Source organism: Mustela erminea, chromosome 5, assembly GCF_009829155.1.
Source record: "Mustela erminea isolate mMusErm1 chromosome 5, mMusErm1.Pri, whole genome shotgun sequence".
Lineage (NCBI taxonomy): Eukaryota > Metazoa > Chordata > Mammalia > Carnivora > Mustelidae > Mustela > Mustela erminea.
Window position 1 is genome coordinate 144,766,145 of NC_045618.1, and position 14,093 is coordinate 144,780,237.

The 14,093-nt window shown below is 64.3% G+C and overlaps 1 protein-coding gene across 5 annotated transcripts; it reads left to right on the forward strand.

The window, feature by feature from the left end:
• The first annotated feature begins 1,487 nt into the window (after positions 1-1,487).
• On the forward strand, positions 1,488-12,897 carry EXOC3L4 (exocyst complex component 3 like 4). Of its 5 annotated transcripts, XM_032345372.1 has the most exons (13): positions 1,490-1,661; positions 4,881-5,317; positions 5,812-6,475; positions 7,208-7,319; positions 7,585-7,707; positions 8,078-8,178; positions 8,412-8,492; positions 9,412-9,526; positions 10,034-10,153; positions 10,241-10,393; positions 11,018-11,139; positions 12,341-12,494; positions 12,602-12,897. In XM_032345372.1, exons 2-13 carry the CDS (start codon positions 4,897-4,899, stop codon positions 12,836-12,838), a joined length of 2,403 nt encoding a protein of 800 aa, XP_032201263.1. In that variant the 5' UTR covers positions 1,490-1,661; positions 4,881-4,896; the 3' UTR covers positions 12,839-12,897. The 5 variants fall into 5 exon arrangements, 3 of the variants coding, with proteins under 3 accessions (XP_032201264.1, XP_032201263.1, XP_032201265.1); XR_004286247.1 differs by lacking the exon at positions 12,602-12,897 and having other exon boundaries at positions 1,489-1,661; positions 11,018-11,670; positions 12,341-12,424; XM_032345374.1 differs by having other exon boundaries at positions 1,491-1,661; positions 12,341-12,695.
• Positions 12,898-14,093: the final 1,196 nt, after the last annotated feature.

Genomic DNA, 14,093 nt, shown 5'->3' on the forward strand with positions numbered 1-14,093 from the left:
GAAGAGCCCCGGGCTGTCACTGCGGGGTGTCCCTCTGTCTCTGAAGCTGTGCGTCCCCCTCCCGTCTCTTGGTTTCTGACTGCTGGAGACACATGGCCCAGGAGGCCAGCGAGCAGACCAGCCTGAGCTCGGGCGGGGGGGGGGGGGGGAGGTCCCCTCCAGCCCACGGGGCTCGAGCTGAGACTTGTGACCCTGCTTCACAGAGGGGTACCCAGGGCTCAGGGGGCTCGTGACTCAAGTGGGAAGCCAGAGGGCTTCCTGGAGGAGGTGCTGGTATCTCTGGGTCCGATCTGACCCGGCTACAGGTGGCAGTGGGGCACTGCAGCATCTCAGGTGCCTTCCAGTCTGTTGTGGGCTGGAGTTTGTCCCCGAAAATTCCTACGTTGAAGTCCTGACTCCCAACAATTCCTCAGAAGGTGACTATATTTGGAGACAGTGCCTTGAAGAAGGTGACTTGTTAAAACGAGGCCATTCGGGTGAGTCCTGATCCTATAGGACTGGTGTCCTCATAAGAACAGAAACACAGAGACACGCACGGAGGAACGACCGTGTGAGGACGCGGGGAGAGCCTGGCGTCCCCCTGCCCAAGAGAGAGGCCTCAGGAGAAATCAGCTTTGCTGACACCTGGATCTCGGATTTCCACCTCCAGAACTTGGAAAAATAAATCTCTGCTGCTTAAGCCCCCCAGCCAGTGGCGCTGTGTCCTGGCAGCCCTTGGACACAAGCCTGTCTCCACCTGCCCTGCTCTGCCCCCTGCCCAGAGGCTCCTGCTCAGCCTGCTCAGGCCTGGATCAGTCCTCCTTGGATTTTCCCTAAGTTTTTTCCAAGGATGCCAGCACCAGAATCCCCCCATGAAGATGTGGGGCCTGCCTCTTCTGGGAAGCCTCAGGGTCGCTCCCCACAAACCCTCCCCAGCTGGATCCGCGGTGGGGGAGGAGGGCCTGTGCTCTCCGTTCCGCAGGCCCCGGCCGCATCCACACCTTTGCGGACCGCTGCCCAGAGCGCCTTCTCTCCTCACTCCTGAGCCGAATCCTTCTCCCCCTGAGCCCCCTCCCACGCCAGCTCCTGAAGCCCTCTGGAATGGCCTGTGGCTTATGACATTCCCTTTGCTGTCACTGTGACACCCTCCCGAACTCTCCCCCCACACCTCCATCCCTGTGCCCCATGGCTCTTGGCTCTCCGTGCCAGGCAGGGGCTCTCTGAATGAGCTTGGCACACGGGCCCAGAAGAGGGAGGGCTTCCTCTGGGCTGGGATGCCGCCCACCGAGGCAGGCCAGCGCCTCTGGCCCCTGGCCTCAGTGGGACCACAGAAGGGTCCCCCTCACACTGCCTTGAGCCCTGAAGGGCCGCCCCTCCCCTGCCGTGCTCCCTGACAGCCTGCGCGTGGACTGCTAGGAATCAAAGGTTGGAGTAATAGTGTCTGTGACAGGAGGGGCACTTCTGAAAGTGAAACTACGGGTTTGGGGTGGAGGATGGGGCGGGGGGTGGGGCCGGTGGGCCCAGGGCGTGCGCAGACCAGGCTGGGAAGTCCCAGCTGTTGGTCACTCACTCGGGCTGCTCCAGAGGCCGCACCACTGAGGCCCAGTTCCCGGGCCCTGGCTCAGCAGGCTTCTCCTGGCAGCTCCGTCCTGCCTGGGGCCTGGGCCCTCCTCACCCAGCAGGTACGTTCTGGGCAGGTGGCCCGGGAGGGCTGCGGGGATGCCTCGGGCAGTGGGCGGGGACTCAGGGGGCTGAGGACGGCTCTGCTCTGCTCGGGGTCTGCAGTGGCCTTCTGGGCCAGGGATCTCAGCTCGGAGCCCAGGACCGAGCGCAGCTCAAATCACCGGGTGCAGACACAGACACGCAGAACGCGGCTATGCGGATGGAAAGACCCACACATGGGCACTGACAGACACACGGACTCACAGACAGAGCCACTCGCAGGCCTCTGAGACACATGTACAGGGGGACACACTCAGGTTAACACACAAGGCCCATCCACACAAAAGGGGGAACCCCCTCAGCCCCCCCCCCCCACGTTAGATAGCTTATCTGTTTTCCTTGGGTACCTGCCAGGTACTGGGCGGGCCTGGCTGGGGACTGAGTCAGGCCCACTCCCCGCCCTGGGGGGCTCGTGGCCCAGGGCCAGATGCCCCACACCACGCCACCATCCCTCAGTCACAGGACACCCAGCGTGAAACCAGGCCCTGAGCGGGAGGTGTGGACTGTTGTCCAGAAAGGCTGCCGAGGCAGGTCTGGGGCGGGGTCAAGGTGGAGTCCACAGGGCATGGAGGCCAGCAGATACCAGTGTGGGGCCCGGCCAGGATCGCAACGGGGACCCTGAGCCTGACGGTCCCCTCCTCCACCAGGCTGACTCTGGGCGGATGGGCACGGGGCCGATGGACAGAGACTCCGGGGCCAGTAAGGAAAGCCCATTGCCACAGGAACATTGGGCAGCACAGCCCAAAGTCACCTTGGAGGTGGGGGCACCCATATCCCCTGGACCCTGAAATCCAGGTCAGATTTGGAGAGTTAAGATGGGGAGGCTGGGCATTTGAGGGCCAAAGAGGTGCCCGGGGGGCTGGATGGGTACAGGTCAAGGAGGCCCAGAGGTGAGGCTGGAGGGGGTCCAGGGGTGGGGGGCTCTGGCTGCCAGGATCTGGGGAGCCATGGAAGGGCTTAAAGCAAGGGAGTGACCTGGTTGACTTGTGCTGTAGGAGGGTCCATAATGGCTTGGGGAAGTATGGGAGCAAGAGGGCAGGGGGACCGTCTGGGGGCCTCGAGGGGCCTTCAGGACAGTTCTGGTTCTGGAGGAGGGTGGTCGAGCAGGCTGGGGGGACCCATCTGCTGGTGTGGCCTCACAGAAGACCCAAACTGCCAGCCGCCCCTCCTTCCCCCTGAATCTGCCTCTCGGCCTCACTCCTGGCATCCGGGAGCAGCTGCCACTGTGGGTGCCTCGGCCAGGAGAAAGGGTTCCTTGAGCAGCGTGGTTCACTGTAGCTGGGAGACGTGGGGACCCAGGCTGTGCTCCCGAGGCTCCCTGACCCTGAGCTGTGTGGCTGGAGGCAAGACCCTGCCTCTTTTCTGAGCCTGTTTGCTCATCTATGAGATGAGGTGGCACCCTGCAGCTTTGTCATTAGGGAAACCTGATGTGCGCCAGGCCTTGGGCTGGGCGCACAGTAGGTGTTTACCAAGTGTAAGCTCAGCCAAGACAGGGCCCACTTGACCTTCCCCCATGGCCCTAGTGACGATACTCAAAGCACATCTGGGCACAGCACAGGTCGCCTGGACCCTGCTGGTGTCTGAGGGGCCCCGGAGACAAGGAAGCTGGGGGTGGGGAGGGAAGAAAGCTCTCGGGACAATGTTCCCTGCGTGTGGGGGTCAGTCCAAGTTGGGGCAGGGTCCCTGAGTCCCAGTGCCCAGGAGAGGACGATGACCTGTGACCTGGGCAGGGCTGATAAGAACCCATCAATCACCTGCTCCTGCCTCTCCCTCCGCAAGGCCTCTCTCCAGGTGTTAGGTGGCCTCTGGGAACAGGAAAGGAGGACTTCGCTGACGACCTGTGTGTCTGACCCCTGGAGGGCATTCAGGGGGTGGGGGAGGGTCTGGGCCTTGACCATCCCAGTGTCATCCCCACCAAGGCAAATGGGGGCCTGGGAAGAGGTGTTCCCGCCTGATGTCACCCAAGGGTCAGGTGACAGCCTGACCTTTGTCCTGGGAGTAGGGGGAACCTGGAGATGGGCTGGGGGCTCTGGCCTCTGGTTCGTCTGTGACTTCAGTAGTCCAGCCCTCCTTGTGGCACACTTCTCCAAGGCTAAAGTAAGACCTTGCTGGTCTAAGAGAGCCTCCACCCTGGCCACACCCTCACAAAGGGGTGGGGGGGAGGTCCCCCAACGCTGAGGAGTCTCCTCTCTCCCACACCGGCCTTACCTAAAGGCAGAAGATCAAACACAGGCCCGGCTCTGCCACAAGGGAGTGGGAGAGCACCCTGGGGTGAGAGCACCCTGGGGTGAGAGCACCCTGCGGCAGGCCTGGAGCCCGGGGAGGGCAAGGGGGGCCCCTGCTTCGCACCTCCATGCTCTAGAGACCCCCTCGGGGCCCCGTCACTGGGGGAGCACAGCAGGGCTGGGTGGAAAGGCGAGCAACAAGGGCGTACTGCCTTGGGGACCTCCAGGTCCCTCCCACCATGCCCCCTACAGTGCTGCAAGGCTGGATAGGGAGATAAGCCTTGGGGACAGCAGGGGGTGGCCACAGACCTCAGGCCTGACCCCGCTTCCCTCCAATTCTGAGTTACCCAGAGAAGGGGTAGACTCTTACAGGGGTCCCTGAGCTCCCCTTTGAGCAGAAGCAGTTAGGCCGGATGGGCTGAATAAGGGTGCACTGAGGACTTTGGTGGGGGGGGAGGGCAGTGAAGCCTGGGGGTGCGGGGACTGGGCATTTTAGGCCTCAGGACCTCACGTCCAGGAAATCCTGGATGTGGTTGCTGGGCCCAGCCCCGGGGGCTGTGGGTTGTGGCTTGGGCTGGGCCACAGGACAACAGTGCAAGTTCAACTCTCCTCTCCCACTCTGACAGGAGGGTCTGGCCTGGCCAAGTCAGGGAGGGTCGGCACGGGGCCAGGGGGCGCTGCCCTGGGGAAGGTGGTGTTGGGGAAGTTTTCCAGAAGGAAGTAGCTGTCTGCATCTCAGAGCCAGCTGCAGCCTGGCACAAAGACAGCCCCGGCCACGAGAGCTGCCTGGTGCCGGCCTAGGGTCATCTCCTGGGAGAAGCTTCCCCGACCAAGCCCAGCTGCTGGGCTCCATGAGGTCTCACAGGTTTCTCACGGGGTTTCCGCGCCCATCCCCCAGGGCGGACGCCACCCCTCTCCCACCCCAGAGCTCCTGAGCCTCCTTTTCATCTCCAGCTTTCCTGCTACCAAGATGTCGTTGCCACAGACGGTGACCTCTGGGCCGGAGCTGCACAGCCCCAAGGAGCCTGCGAAGAAGCTGCAGACCCCACCAGTGCGGGGTCCCTGGCGGGCAAGCGGTGAGGGAGCTCCCGGCACCCGCCATGAGGACAGTTGGCCCGGCCTGGGCACATTCCGGCGGGCCTTCTCCCGGTCAAGCCAGCGGGCCTCAGGCCAGGCCCCCAAGGAGGACCTGGGCCTGTTCCAGCGCAGCTCCCGCTTCCTGTCCCGGTCCCTTCGGCGAGCCCGGGAAAACGGCTCCACGGCTGACCAGTCCCAGGCCACGGCTGTGCCAGGGGTGACCCACAACCCACAGGTGCCCTCTAGGGTCATGGATGGTGGCGGCCGGCGGTCCTCTGCTGGGGTGGGACGTGAGGAACTGGAACCGGAGGCAGGTGAGCGCTTCACAAACAATACTGAGCATGGGGGGAAACTGAGGCCAGAGGGTGAGCAGCAGGGCCCAGGCTTCCTGACAGGCTGTCCTCCCCAGCTCCTCCAAACACTGCCCTGCCCAACGGCATTTCACATTCGCCCAGCATTTCAACCAGGGGAGCCTCCACGGGGCCGCTCAGAGAGGTGAGAGTGAGCCAGGCGAGACTCAGAGAGGTTAAGTGACTCGCCTCAAGTCTCACAGCCAGGAAGTGGGGAAATGGGATTTGAACCCGGACCTGCAGGACTCGGGAACCCTCACCTCCCCACCGTGGTCCACAGCCTGGCTCCTGGCCAAACTAGAGGCATGGGCAAGGCCCTGGTCCTCTGAGGTCCTGGAGGGCTCCTGGCAGCCATGCGCCCGGAGGGGAGGTCCAGGGGGCGCTGCCAGGGCGGGACACACTGCAGCTGGGCCCAAGGCTGCAGGGCACCCTCACTGCCGGTGTCCTCCGCGTCGTAGCACAAGACAAATCCGTGGCCGACCTCATCACCGAGCGCCAGTTGTTGGCGGCCTTCGAGCAGCTGCGGCAGCTGGAGGGGCGGCTCGTGGCCGAGAAAGCCTCGCACAGCTTCCAGGAGGACCCCACGGGCTTCGCGCGGCGCGCCATGGACGTGTGTCTGCACTACGACGGGCTGGCGGCCGAGATCGGCGCCATCGTGCGCGAGACGCTGGGCCCGGGCGGCGTGGACTCGGCCACGCTCGGCGAGCTGGCCCGCACGGTGCGCGCGGAGGAGGAGGCGCACCCCGCGTCCCCCGCCGACGGCGACTTCCTGCTCACCCCGCGCCGCTGGCGCCAGCACTGGGAGGACGCGGTGAGGCAGAGCGCGCAGGAGCGCGTGCAGCAGGCGGGCGCCGGGGCGGCTCCTGGGGCGGCCGAGGCCGAGGGGGCGTCGGGCCTGGCCCAGCGGCTGGCCGAGCTGGGCGGCGTGGTTCGCAGCGACCTGCAGAAGGTGTGGCGGGAGGTGCTGCCGGCTTACTCGGCCGCCGGCTTCCCGGCCGGGGAGGCCTATCTGCGGGCCTTCCACGGCGCGGTGGCCCAACGCCTCCAGGAGCTCGCGCAGGATGCCCGGGGCTGCGAGCAACTCTACGTCCTTCTGGACTGGGCGGTCAATGTCTACGGCAGGTGAGGCCCCAGCCAGCGGCCGCGGGAGGCCCCGGAGGCTGGCATTGCCTGCCTGGCCGCTGCCCAGCCAGAGGCCTGTGGGTGCCCGCTCACCCTGAGCAGCTCGGGGCTCCCTTCTTCTCTCTTCCCTGGGGGAGGGCTGGTGGTTGGGCAGCAGAGATCCCGGGGACTTTGATCTTTTCTTCTTGGGCCCTGGTACTCTCCTACCAGAATTTTCCTAAGGGGCCACCTACGCACCCGTTCCTGAAAGCGGAAAACATCCGGGAGGGAGAGAGGGCATGTGCTAATCCACAGGGTGCCTCTGCGCATTTACAAAAGGGCAGCCCTCCAGGCCAGACACAGGGCGGCTCACAGAAGCTGGATCTCACCCCCACTCTTCCCTTTGGACAGGCCCCTAGGTACAGGGCCTCGCCTGTCGCCAGCTCCCGCCCCCAGCTCTGCACAGTGTGATGGGGGTGGATTACCTTCACCTCTGAGCACTTCCCAGCTCTGAAGGCCAGAGCACAGGTGGGAGGAGGGTGACTAAACGCTCCTGGGCTCATTAATTTGCTGTGTGGCCTCAGGCAGGTGCCCGTCACTCTCTGGATCTCCCTGGTGGGGGCTGGGGAGTGGCAGATCCCTGAGCTGCCTGGTGCTTGGTGATGGTGTTAGGCTTGGCCAGGGGGAAATTCGGGGCAGCAACTCATGCATCGAAGCCCAGTCCAGGCCCTCAGCCCCTACCCTGCCTTCCAGTCCTGACTTTCTGGGCGTCCCAGACCTGACCCTGTCCATGGAGCCACTGCCCCCACTCCTGGCTCCTGCCTTGTGGGCCCGCCTGGAGAGTGACTACACCAGCTTCCTCGAGGTGAGGCCAGGGGCCAGGCCTGAGGGGCATGGTACAGGCTTAATGCGGCTGCCTCACCCTGGGGAGGTGTGGTGCCCAGAGTCACCCAGGGTGTGTGGCCCTGGATCAGGCCAGAGTCCCTTCTCACCGTGTGGCCTTTGGCATAGGCCTATGCCCCAGCAGGGTGGTCCTTTCCTCCGAGGGTGCATGACAGCTCAGGAGGTAGGGGAACTGGGGACTTCTTCTTGGGAGGGTCTCACTGTGCCCTTCTCGCCACCTCGCACAGACCAAGGTCACGAGCTGCTTCGATAGCATCCTGCAGCTAGAGCAGAGTCGGTGGGCAGACATGGAGGCCCCCGATGTGCTACAGGGTCTCTACCACACGCCGCTGTCCATCGATGTCCACATGGTGAGCCTGGGGCGGTGGGGGGAGAAGCATACTTGGGCCTCTGCTGCTGTTTGGTTCCCTTTGAGGTGGGGATGCCCAGAACTGTACGACCCAGTCCCAACCTCCTTTCCCCATTAGCCGAGAGCCTGAGGCCCCACCTGGAGTGGAATCAGGGACCCTGGGTCACATGCCAGGCTGGGATCCCCGGGGCTCAGCGCCCAGCTTGGCAAGTGGCCCGTGGCTGTGGGGACAGGGAGGAGCTTCTGGAAGCTGTAGCCGAGATGGGGAGACAGAGCAGGGCAAGCTGGGGACACCTCTGGGCCACAGGTGGGGGACAGGGGCATCAGGATCTGGGCTCTGACGTGGGTTCAGCGGGTGGCATCTCTTGTAGCTTGTGGCAGAGCATGTGAAGGTGGCCGGTGCCATCTCTGCGGAACTGGAGGCCACCACCCTGAGCATCTGTGCACGTGCACTTGGCCTCTTCCTGCCCAGGTGTGGCCACCTCCTCCACCTGGGGATGGAGTGGGTGGAGTGGCCAGGGTGTGGACAGCCCTCGTCCCTGGGTGAGGGGAGGGAGAGCCCAACCTGTTTGCTCAGTCTGAGATCTCAGGACAGGTGAGAGGGAGGGGCCTTGTTATAACGCCCTGGAGGTCTGGGTGGGGACCTGAGCAGAGGGCTGACGCGCTAGGAAGGGTCCCTAAGGCCTCTCCGTACTTCGCCCCCAGGTTTGCAAAGGCTTTTCTAGAGTCGAAGGCGGTGAGCGAACCTCATCTGGGCGCCAATATCAACGCCTGCGAGGAGCTCCGGTGGGTCTCTCCTGCTCCTCCGCAGAGGACGTGCCCGGCGCCGCCAGCAGGGGGCGCGCGAGCTCGGGGAACCGGGCACCGTAAGCGCCCGCGGTGGCCAGCTGGCGCCCCGGGAGGAATCTGGACCCCGCGGAGGCACTGGGGGACTTCCCAGAAGGCCTCCATGGATGGCCCCGTCTCCACTCCCGCCCCCGCTGGAAGGTCCTCCCTCCGCCCTTCAGAGCTGAGGCCCTGGAAGGGATGCAGGGAGTTTCAACGCAGAGCAGAGGGGGAGAAGTTCCCGCTAGCCCAGTCATGGCCTGGTGCCTGCCCAGTGTGTCCCCTGTCACCATGGGTTCCTTTCTTTCCTCCCTTCATCCAGCTTAGCCATCTTCCTTTTCAGGGACACTCCCTTCTCCGGGAAGCCCTCCCTGGCACTCCATCCTCCCCACTACCCTGGGGGTGGCACCTGGGTCCCTCTGCCCCCAGAAGGCAGAGCCCCCCCTTTCTGTTGGCAGCAGCTGCCCCCCTTCTATGCCTTCAACACCAGGACCAGCTTCGGTGTCCTCCACATTGTGGACCACCAGCAGCTGTGGGGGTGGACTTTGAGCCACCCCTGCTGGGGTCTGATCCTACCTCTGCCGCCTGCTCGCGGTGTGCCTCAAGATAAGTCACTTCGCTTTTCTGTGCTTCCTTCTGTCACCTGTGAAATGGAGTTCGGAGCGCCTGCTCCTGAGGGCTGCGTGGGGACCTAATGTCTTAGAGGGATCATCTCACCTTCAGGGTTACTACCCTGTGCAGCCCTAGAGGCTGCCCTTCACATTCTAGTCTAAGTTTGCAGAGTTGGTGTGGCACCTAGGCTCCATGGCTGTATTCTGGAACTCCTTCCACAGCCTGCTCCCCCTTGCCCACTTCCTCCCCTGTCCTGGCCCCACCCCAGGACCAGTCTTCTGGCCAAGTTCCCAGGAACCTTTGAAGAGCTGGAGAAACCTCTAGTGGCTGCCACCTGTACCTTCCAGAAACGGCTGCTCCAGGGCCTGCAGGGTGATGTGCAAGTGAGTAGGGCTTCCCTCCCCACTTTCGACACCCAGTAGGTGCTCCCTGTGCCCTGGGTTCGTAGCAGCTTCAGGGGTGGTACGCGGGGGGGGGGGCAAGGGACCTGAACCGACCAGTGAGGTCAGGAGATGCCTACTGACTTCAGTCTCCACCTCTCCGAGAAGGTGGGTTCAAGGAACCAGACCCCTCACCCAGCCCCTCGGGCCTCCCCAGGCTCCCCTAAGCAAGGCCTGCCTAGAGGTTCACACACAACCCTGTCCACTGGAGCTCAGGGCCCAGATGAGGCGTTCCTGCCAAGGGCCTGGTGACATTCCTGGCTGAGAGAGGAGATGTTACCAGGGGGACTTTAGAAGGGAGCCAGATACCCCCTCCAGAGTTTCTTCCTGGGGACAGGCTGTCCCTTGACCCGAAACGCCCCTGTGAGGAGCCAGGCACTGGACTCTGAGGGAAGGTTCTGAGGAGGAGCAGTATATGGTTGGAAGACTCCTGTCCCCCTCCGCTCCTAGCCGCTTTTCAGGAACCTGTGCACCAAGGCGTGGCTGACACAAGACGTGCTGCAACCCCTCATGGACAAGGTGGTGGCCTTCGCCCGCCATCTGGAGCACATGGCCCCACTGCCGGCACAGGTACCTCAAGGGCGCAGGGCTCAGGCGGGGACGCGCGCTGGGCGGGGCCCTTGGCTCTGACCTTGACGCGGCTGCCTGCCCGCCCAGGAGACCCTGCAGGAGCTGCACCGCTACGTGGTCCGAGAGTACCTGGCGCAGGTGTTGAGGCCGCGCGAGCGGTTCCGGGGTGAGGAGCGCGTGAGGAGCGCCCAGAAGATGGGCATCGACGCCCAGGCCATCGGCGACACCTTCCAGGGCTTGGTAGGAGCATCCACGGCCAGCCCCGAGGGCCCGCCTGCTCTGGGGCCTCTGGCCTGGGGACCTTCCGCGGGCACCTCCGTTCTCATTGTAGTGGCCTCCGCAAGAGCCCCCGCGGGGTGGGCTTTGGCAGAAGGGGTTCTCCTCGGGTGCGGCTGGGGCGGGGCTCGGTGGCAGTCGTCTCCGTACATTTGCATACGGCTGGTGGGGCGAGTCGGGAAGGGGCGGGGCCTGTGGGTGGATCTTCCAGCCCCCCCACCCCGCCTTTGGAGCTGGGGCACTTGGTCCACGCACACCCCTTATCTGGGCTGTTGGTGTCCCGCACTCTGTAGGAGTCTGGGCTGTACCTCCGGGCCGGGGCCTCAGTTTACCCATCTGAGCAGAGATGGCAAGACATCTCTGCATTGTAATATGGGAAGGGAAGGTGGCCGAGTCCACCGCCGAGGCCCGAGGCCCATTCGGCCACAAGCGCAGGAGGCAGTCATAGCAGGGACACGGTGGCGGCTGCAGGGCGGCTGCAGGGGCCGGTGGGCTCGCGGGGCACTAGTGGAGGGGTCGCTGGCACAGGCGGCAAGGAGGCTCCGGGGGCAGATGACCCGGCCAGCACTTGTCTCCGTGTTTCCGTAGGGCTCTGAGGCCACGTGGCTGGACCAGGCTATCCCATGTGTGGCTGACATCCTGGGTGAGACTTACAAAGACGACATCCTGAGGCACCTGGAGACACTCATTGGGAGCTACCCTGACATCAGGTCTGTTACCCACCTGCTCCCTCATGGGGCTCCAAGGGCAGAAGGCCACCAGGCCCCGGGGAAGGGGGATTGGTGCCTTCAGAGGGTCCCTGTGTCTCTAGGTGGGCAGGGGAGGAACCCCAGGGAGGCACAGCTTGTTCTGGTGGGCAGGGGAGCCACTATGCAGGCCAGGTGGGCCCTTCCTCGGGCCACTATGTGTCAGTGCCTGGGGACCATGGCCCCTGACCTTCAGGCAGGATGAGGGGGATGAGGGGGGTGATGGGGGAAGAGGGGGGTCAGCCTTCCTTCAGAAGCTATTCTGGGCCACTCTCCTTCAGTGCCCTCGGACGGGGAGGCCCCTACAGCCTGGGGGAGTGGGTTGTGGTCGGGGCCCCTCTCTGGGCATCAGACCCCAGAGACAAGTACCCATCCCTGAGTTTGAAGGGGAGGCATGGCCCCTCTGCACGAAAGCCATGTTGGGAGCCTGGAGACTCCTGACACCCCGACAGGAGGAAGGAGACTTTGATCCCCGGGGGTGTGTTGGGGAGCATGGTGAGTCATCGGTCCTGTGGAAATTCCAACCCCAACCTCTCCATAACCTTGGAGAGTCCAGGATGGGGAGGCAACAGAGAGCCCAGGGCAAAGCCCTGTCCCCAGCCTGGACTCTCTCTGTCTTTGGCTGGAAATGACTACCCCCTCAGAGCACAAGGGGGGTTCCCCCTGGTCCCTGGGGTTCCTCTACACTCAGCCGGCTCCTCCCCTGCCCCCACCTTCTGGAGGGGGGAGGAGGGGGGACTCTGGGTGCTGCTGAGCCAGGGCTGCCCGCCCACTGCACGCTGCCTCTCTCCCCGCTGCCTGTGTGTGTGGCTCCCTGCACAGTGCTCCTAGGAAGAGGCCCGGGACACCTCCTGGCCAGGACCCCCTCTCCTGGAGGCCATCCCACTCTCTCGCTCACTTCTCCGCTGTTTCTTGACCTCCAGCTTGGACTGTTGTCCCTGTTGGGCACACTCCCTCCTCTTCGCGCCCAGCTCAGCACCCTCAGAGCCCCAGCCACCCTGTGCAGGGCCCTGCCCCCTCCCTCAGCCTCCATCATTCTTGACCTTTCTCAAGCTGGGCCCCAGGAATGCTGGGTGGCCCTGCACTTGAGCCCAGGCCTTGCCCCGCTCCAAGTCGGGATCGCCCCTGGAGATGGGCTGGCAGGGACAGGGCCTTGTCTTTGCAGGCGGGACCACGTGCTGGCCATCCTGGCACTGCGCAGACTGGGCCGCCGGCGGAACCAGCAGCTCTTGCAGCATGCCCAGGGCCTGCTGAGGGCTGCGGCCAAGGCAGGGGGCTCTGGGGCAGCAGGGGGCCACGTGCTCTTCGAAGAGATCGAGGTGCCTGCCTCCATGGACCTGCTGATCGCCTGCATCTAACGGCCTGGGTCTGGGAGGGGGCGGGCTCAGGCGGGGGACTGCGTTAGCTCAAGGGCACCTCGCCCCAGGCTTGGGAGCCCAGGGAGATGCGCTCAGCCCTGCTGCCAGCCTTGAAGCGCATGATGAGGAATCTTCACCCTCAGACACCGTGGCTGCGCCCAGGAGGAAGGGCGAGAAGAGAGGCATTCCGGGCATTTGCAGGGGAGTGTTTGGGGGAGGCAGAAGCTCCCTTCAGGACTGCCCTCCAGGGGAGGCCTCCCTGCCCACCCCCAGTCCGAATGGGAAGGATGGAGTATTTATTTTGAAAATAAAAGTGAATTAAAATGGTGCCTCCCGAAAGAGGGGGCGGGGCTGAGTTGGCTGGGAGCAGAAGGTGTGGGTCCCCACGTAGCGAGGGGTTGGGACGGAAAATTCTGTGGTTGTGGGTTCTGCCCATTGTACAAATGGGGAGGCTGAGGCGGGTCCAGAGCTGGGAAGGCCTGTGCCGGTGGCTGCACAGAAAACAGTCTTAACCCTGGGATCCTGGGTCCACTGGCCTCACGTGCCAAGTGAACCTCACCCAGCAGGGGTGGGCACTGCTCTGGCAGTTCTCAACAGGCCCGGCTCCTGGGAGACAAGAAAAGGCCAAGGCCTGTTCTGCAGCCTAAAGTATTTGGGTTAGACGTGAGAGGGACTTCCCAGCAGGGCAAGTATCACCCGGGGAGTATATGTGGGGGAGCCGAGTCTGCTGGTCTCAGCTCTGCGAGGCGAGGCTGCAAGGAGATCCCTCCACTGTGCACCTGTTGCCCTCCCCGCCCCCCTTCTCTCCCAGAAGCTTGGCCCTGGAATTTGACTCCTACCTCCTGGCAAGGCTACAGGGAAACTCATTTGCATGGGCAGCCCCTAGATTGCCAGAGAGCCTGAGCACGGAGACGGTGCGGGGAGACACTGAGCCGGGCAGCCAGCCGTGCGTGCCTTCCCACCGCCCTTCTGCAGCAGACCACCGGCTCTCTGAGCCTGACCTTGACCCCCAGTGGTAGGGGGCAAGTGGCTGCAGGTGGGCCAAGGTCCTGAGAACCCAGTGAGGACGAGTCTCCTGAGCACAAGGCGAGGGTTCTGACAGGCGGCAGGCCCTGGCTGGTGGGGGATGGCCCACCTCCCCACACCGTGGACGGCCAGGGGCAGTGCCGGGGAGGTCTGCCACAGCCCCTAGGCCAAGGCCAGAGAACACAGCCAAGTCTGAGTGTTGTCGGGGTCCTGAGGGGAGTGGAAGCAGGTACCAGGGGCAGCCCCCTCCATGGATACAGGAAGGCTGGGGGTCAGGGGTGGGGCAGGCAGGGGGCTGAGGGGATGTCCAGACCTCCCTAAGCAGGGAACCTGGAGGGGGGTAGGGCAGGAATGAGGGCAAGGAGAGGCTGTGGTTCAGTGCGCAGACTCCAGGCGGTGGGGGGGGGAGGGGAGCGGGGGAGGTGGGGGGCGGGGGAGGGCATGTTCCAGTGCTGCCGCTGACAAGCAACGGTTGCATCTTTCCGCTGTGGGGAAACTGAGGCCCACAGAGGGTAGAGGTTGCTGCTGCACAGC

Excerpts from the sequence above, each read along its gene's own strand:
- EXOC3L4 (XM_032345372.1), top strand. The coding sequence starts at position 4,897 with ATGTCGTTGCCACAGACGGTGACCTCTGGGCCGGAGCTGCACAGCCCC. Across the intron at positions 5,318-5,811 it reads GGAACTGGAACCGGAGGCAG|CACAAGACAAATCCGTGGCC; the intron begins GTGAGCGCTTCA and ends TCCGCGTCGTAG. Across the intron at positions 7,320-7,584 it reads ACTACACCAGCTTCCTCGAG|ACCAAGGTCACGAGCTGCTT; the intron begins GTGAGGCCAGGG and ends CACCTCGCACAG.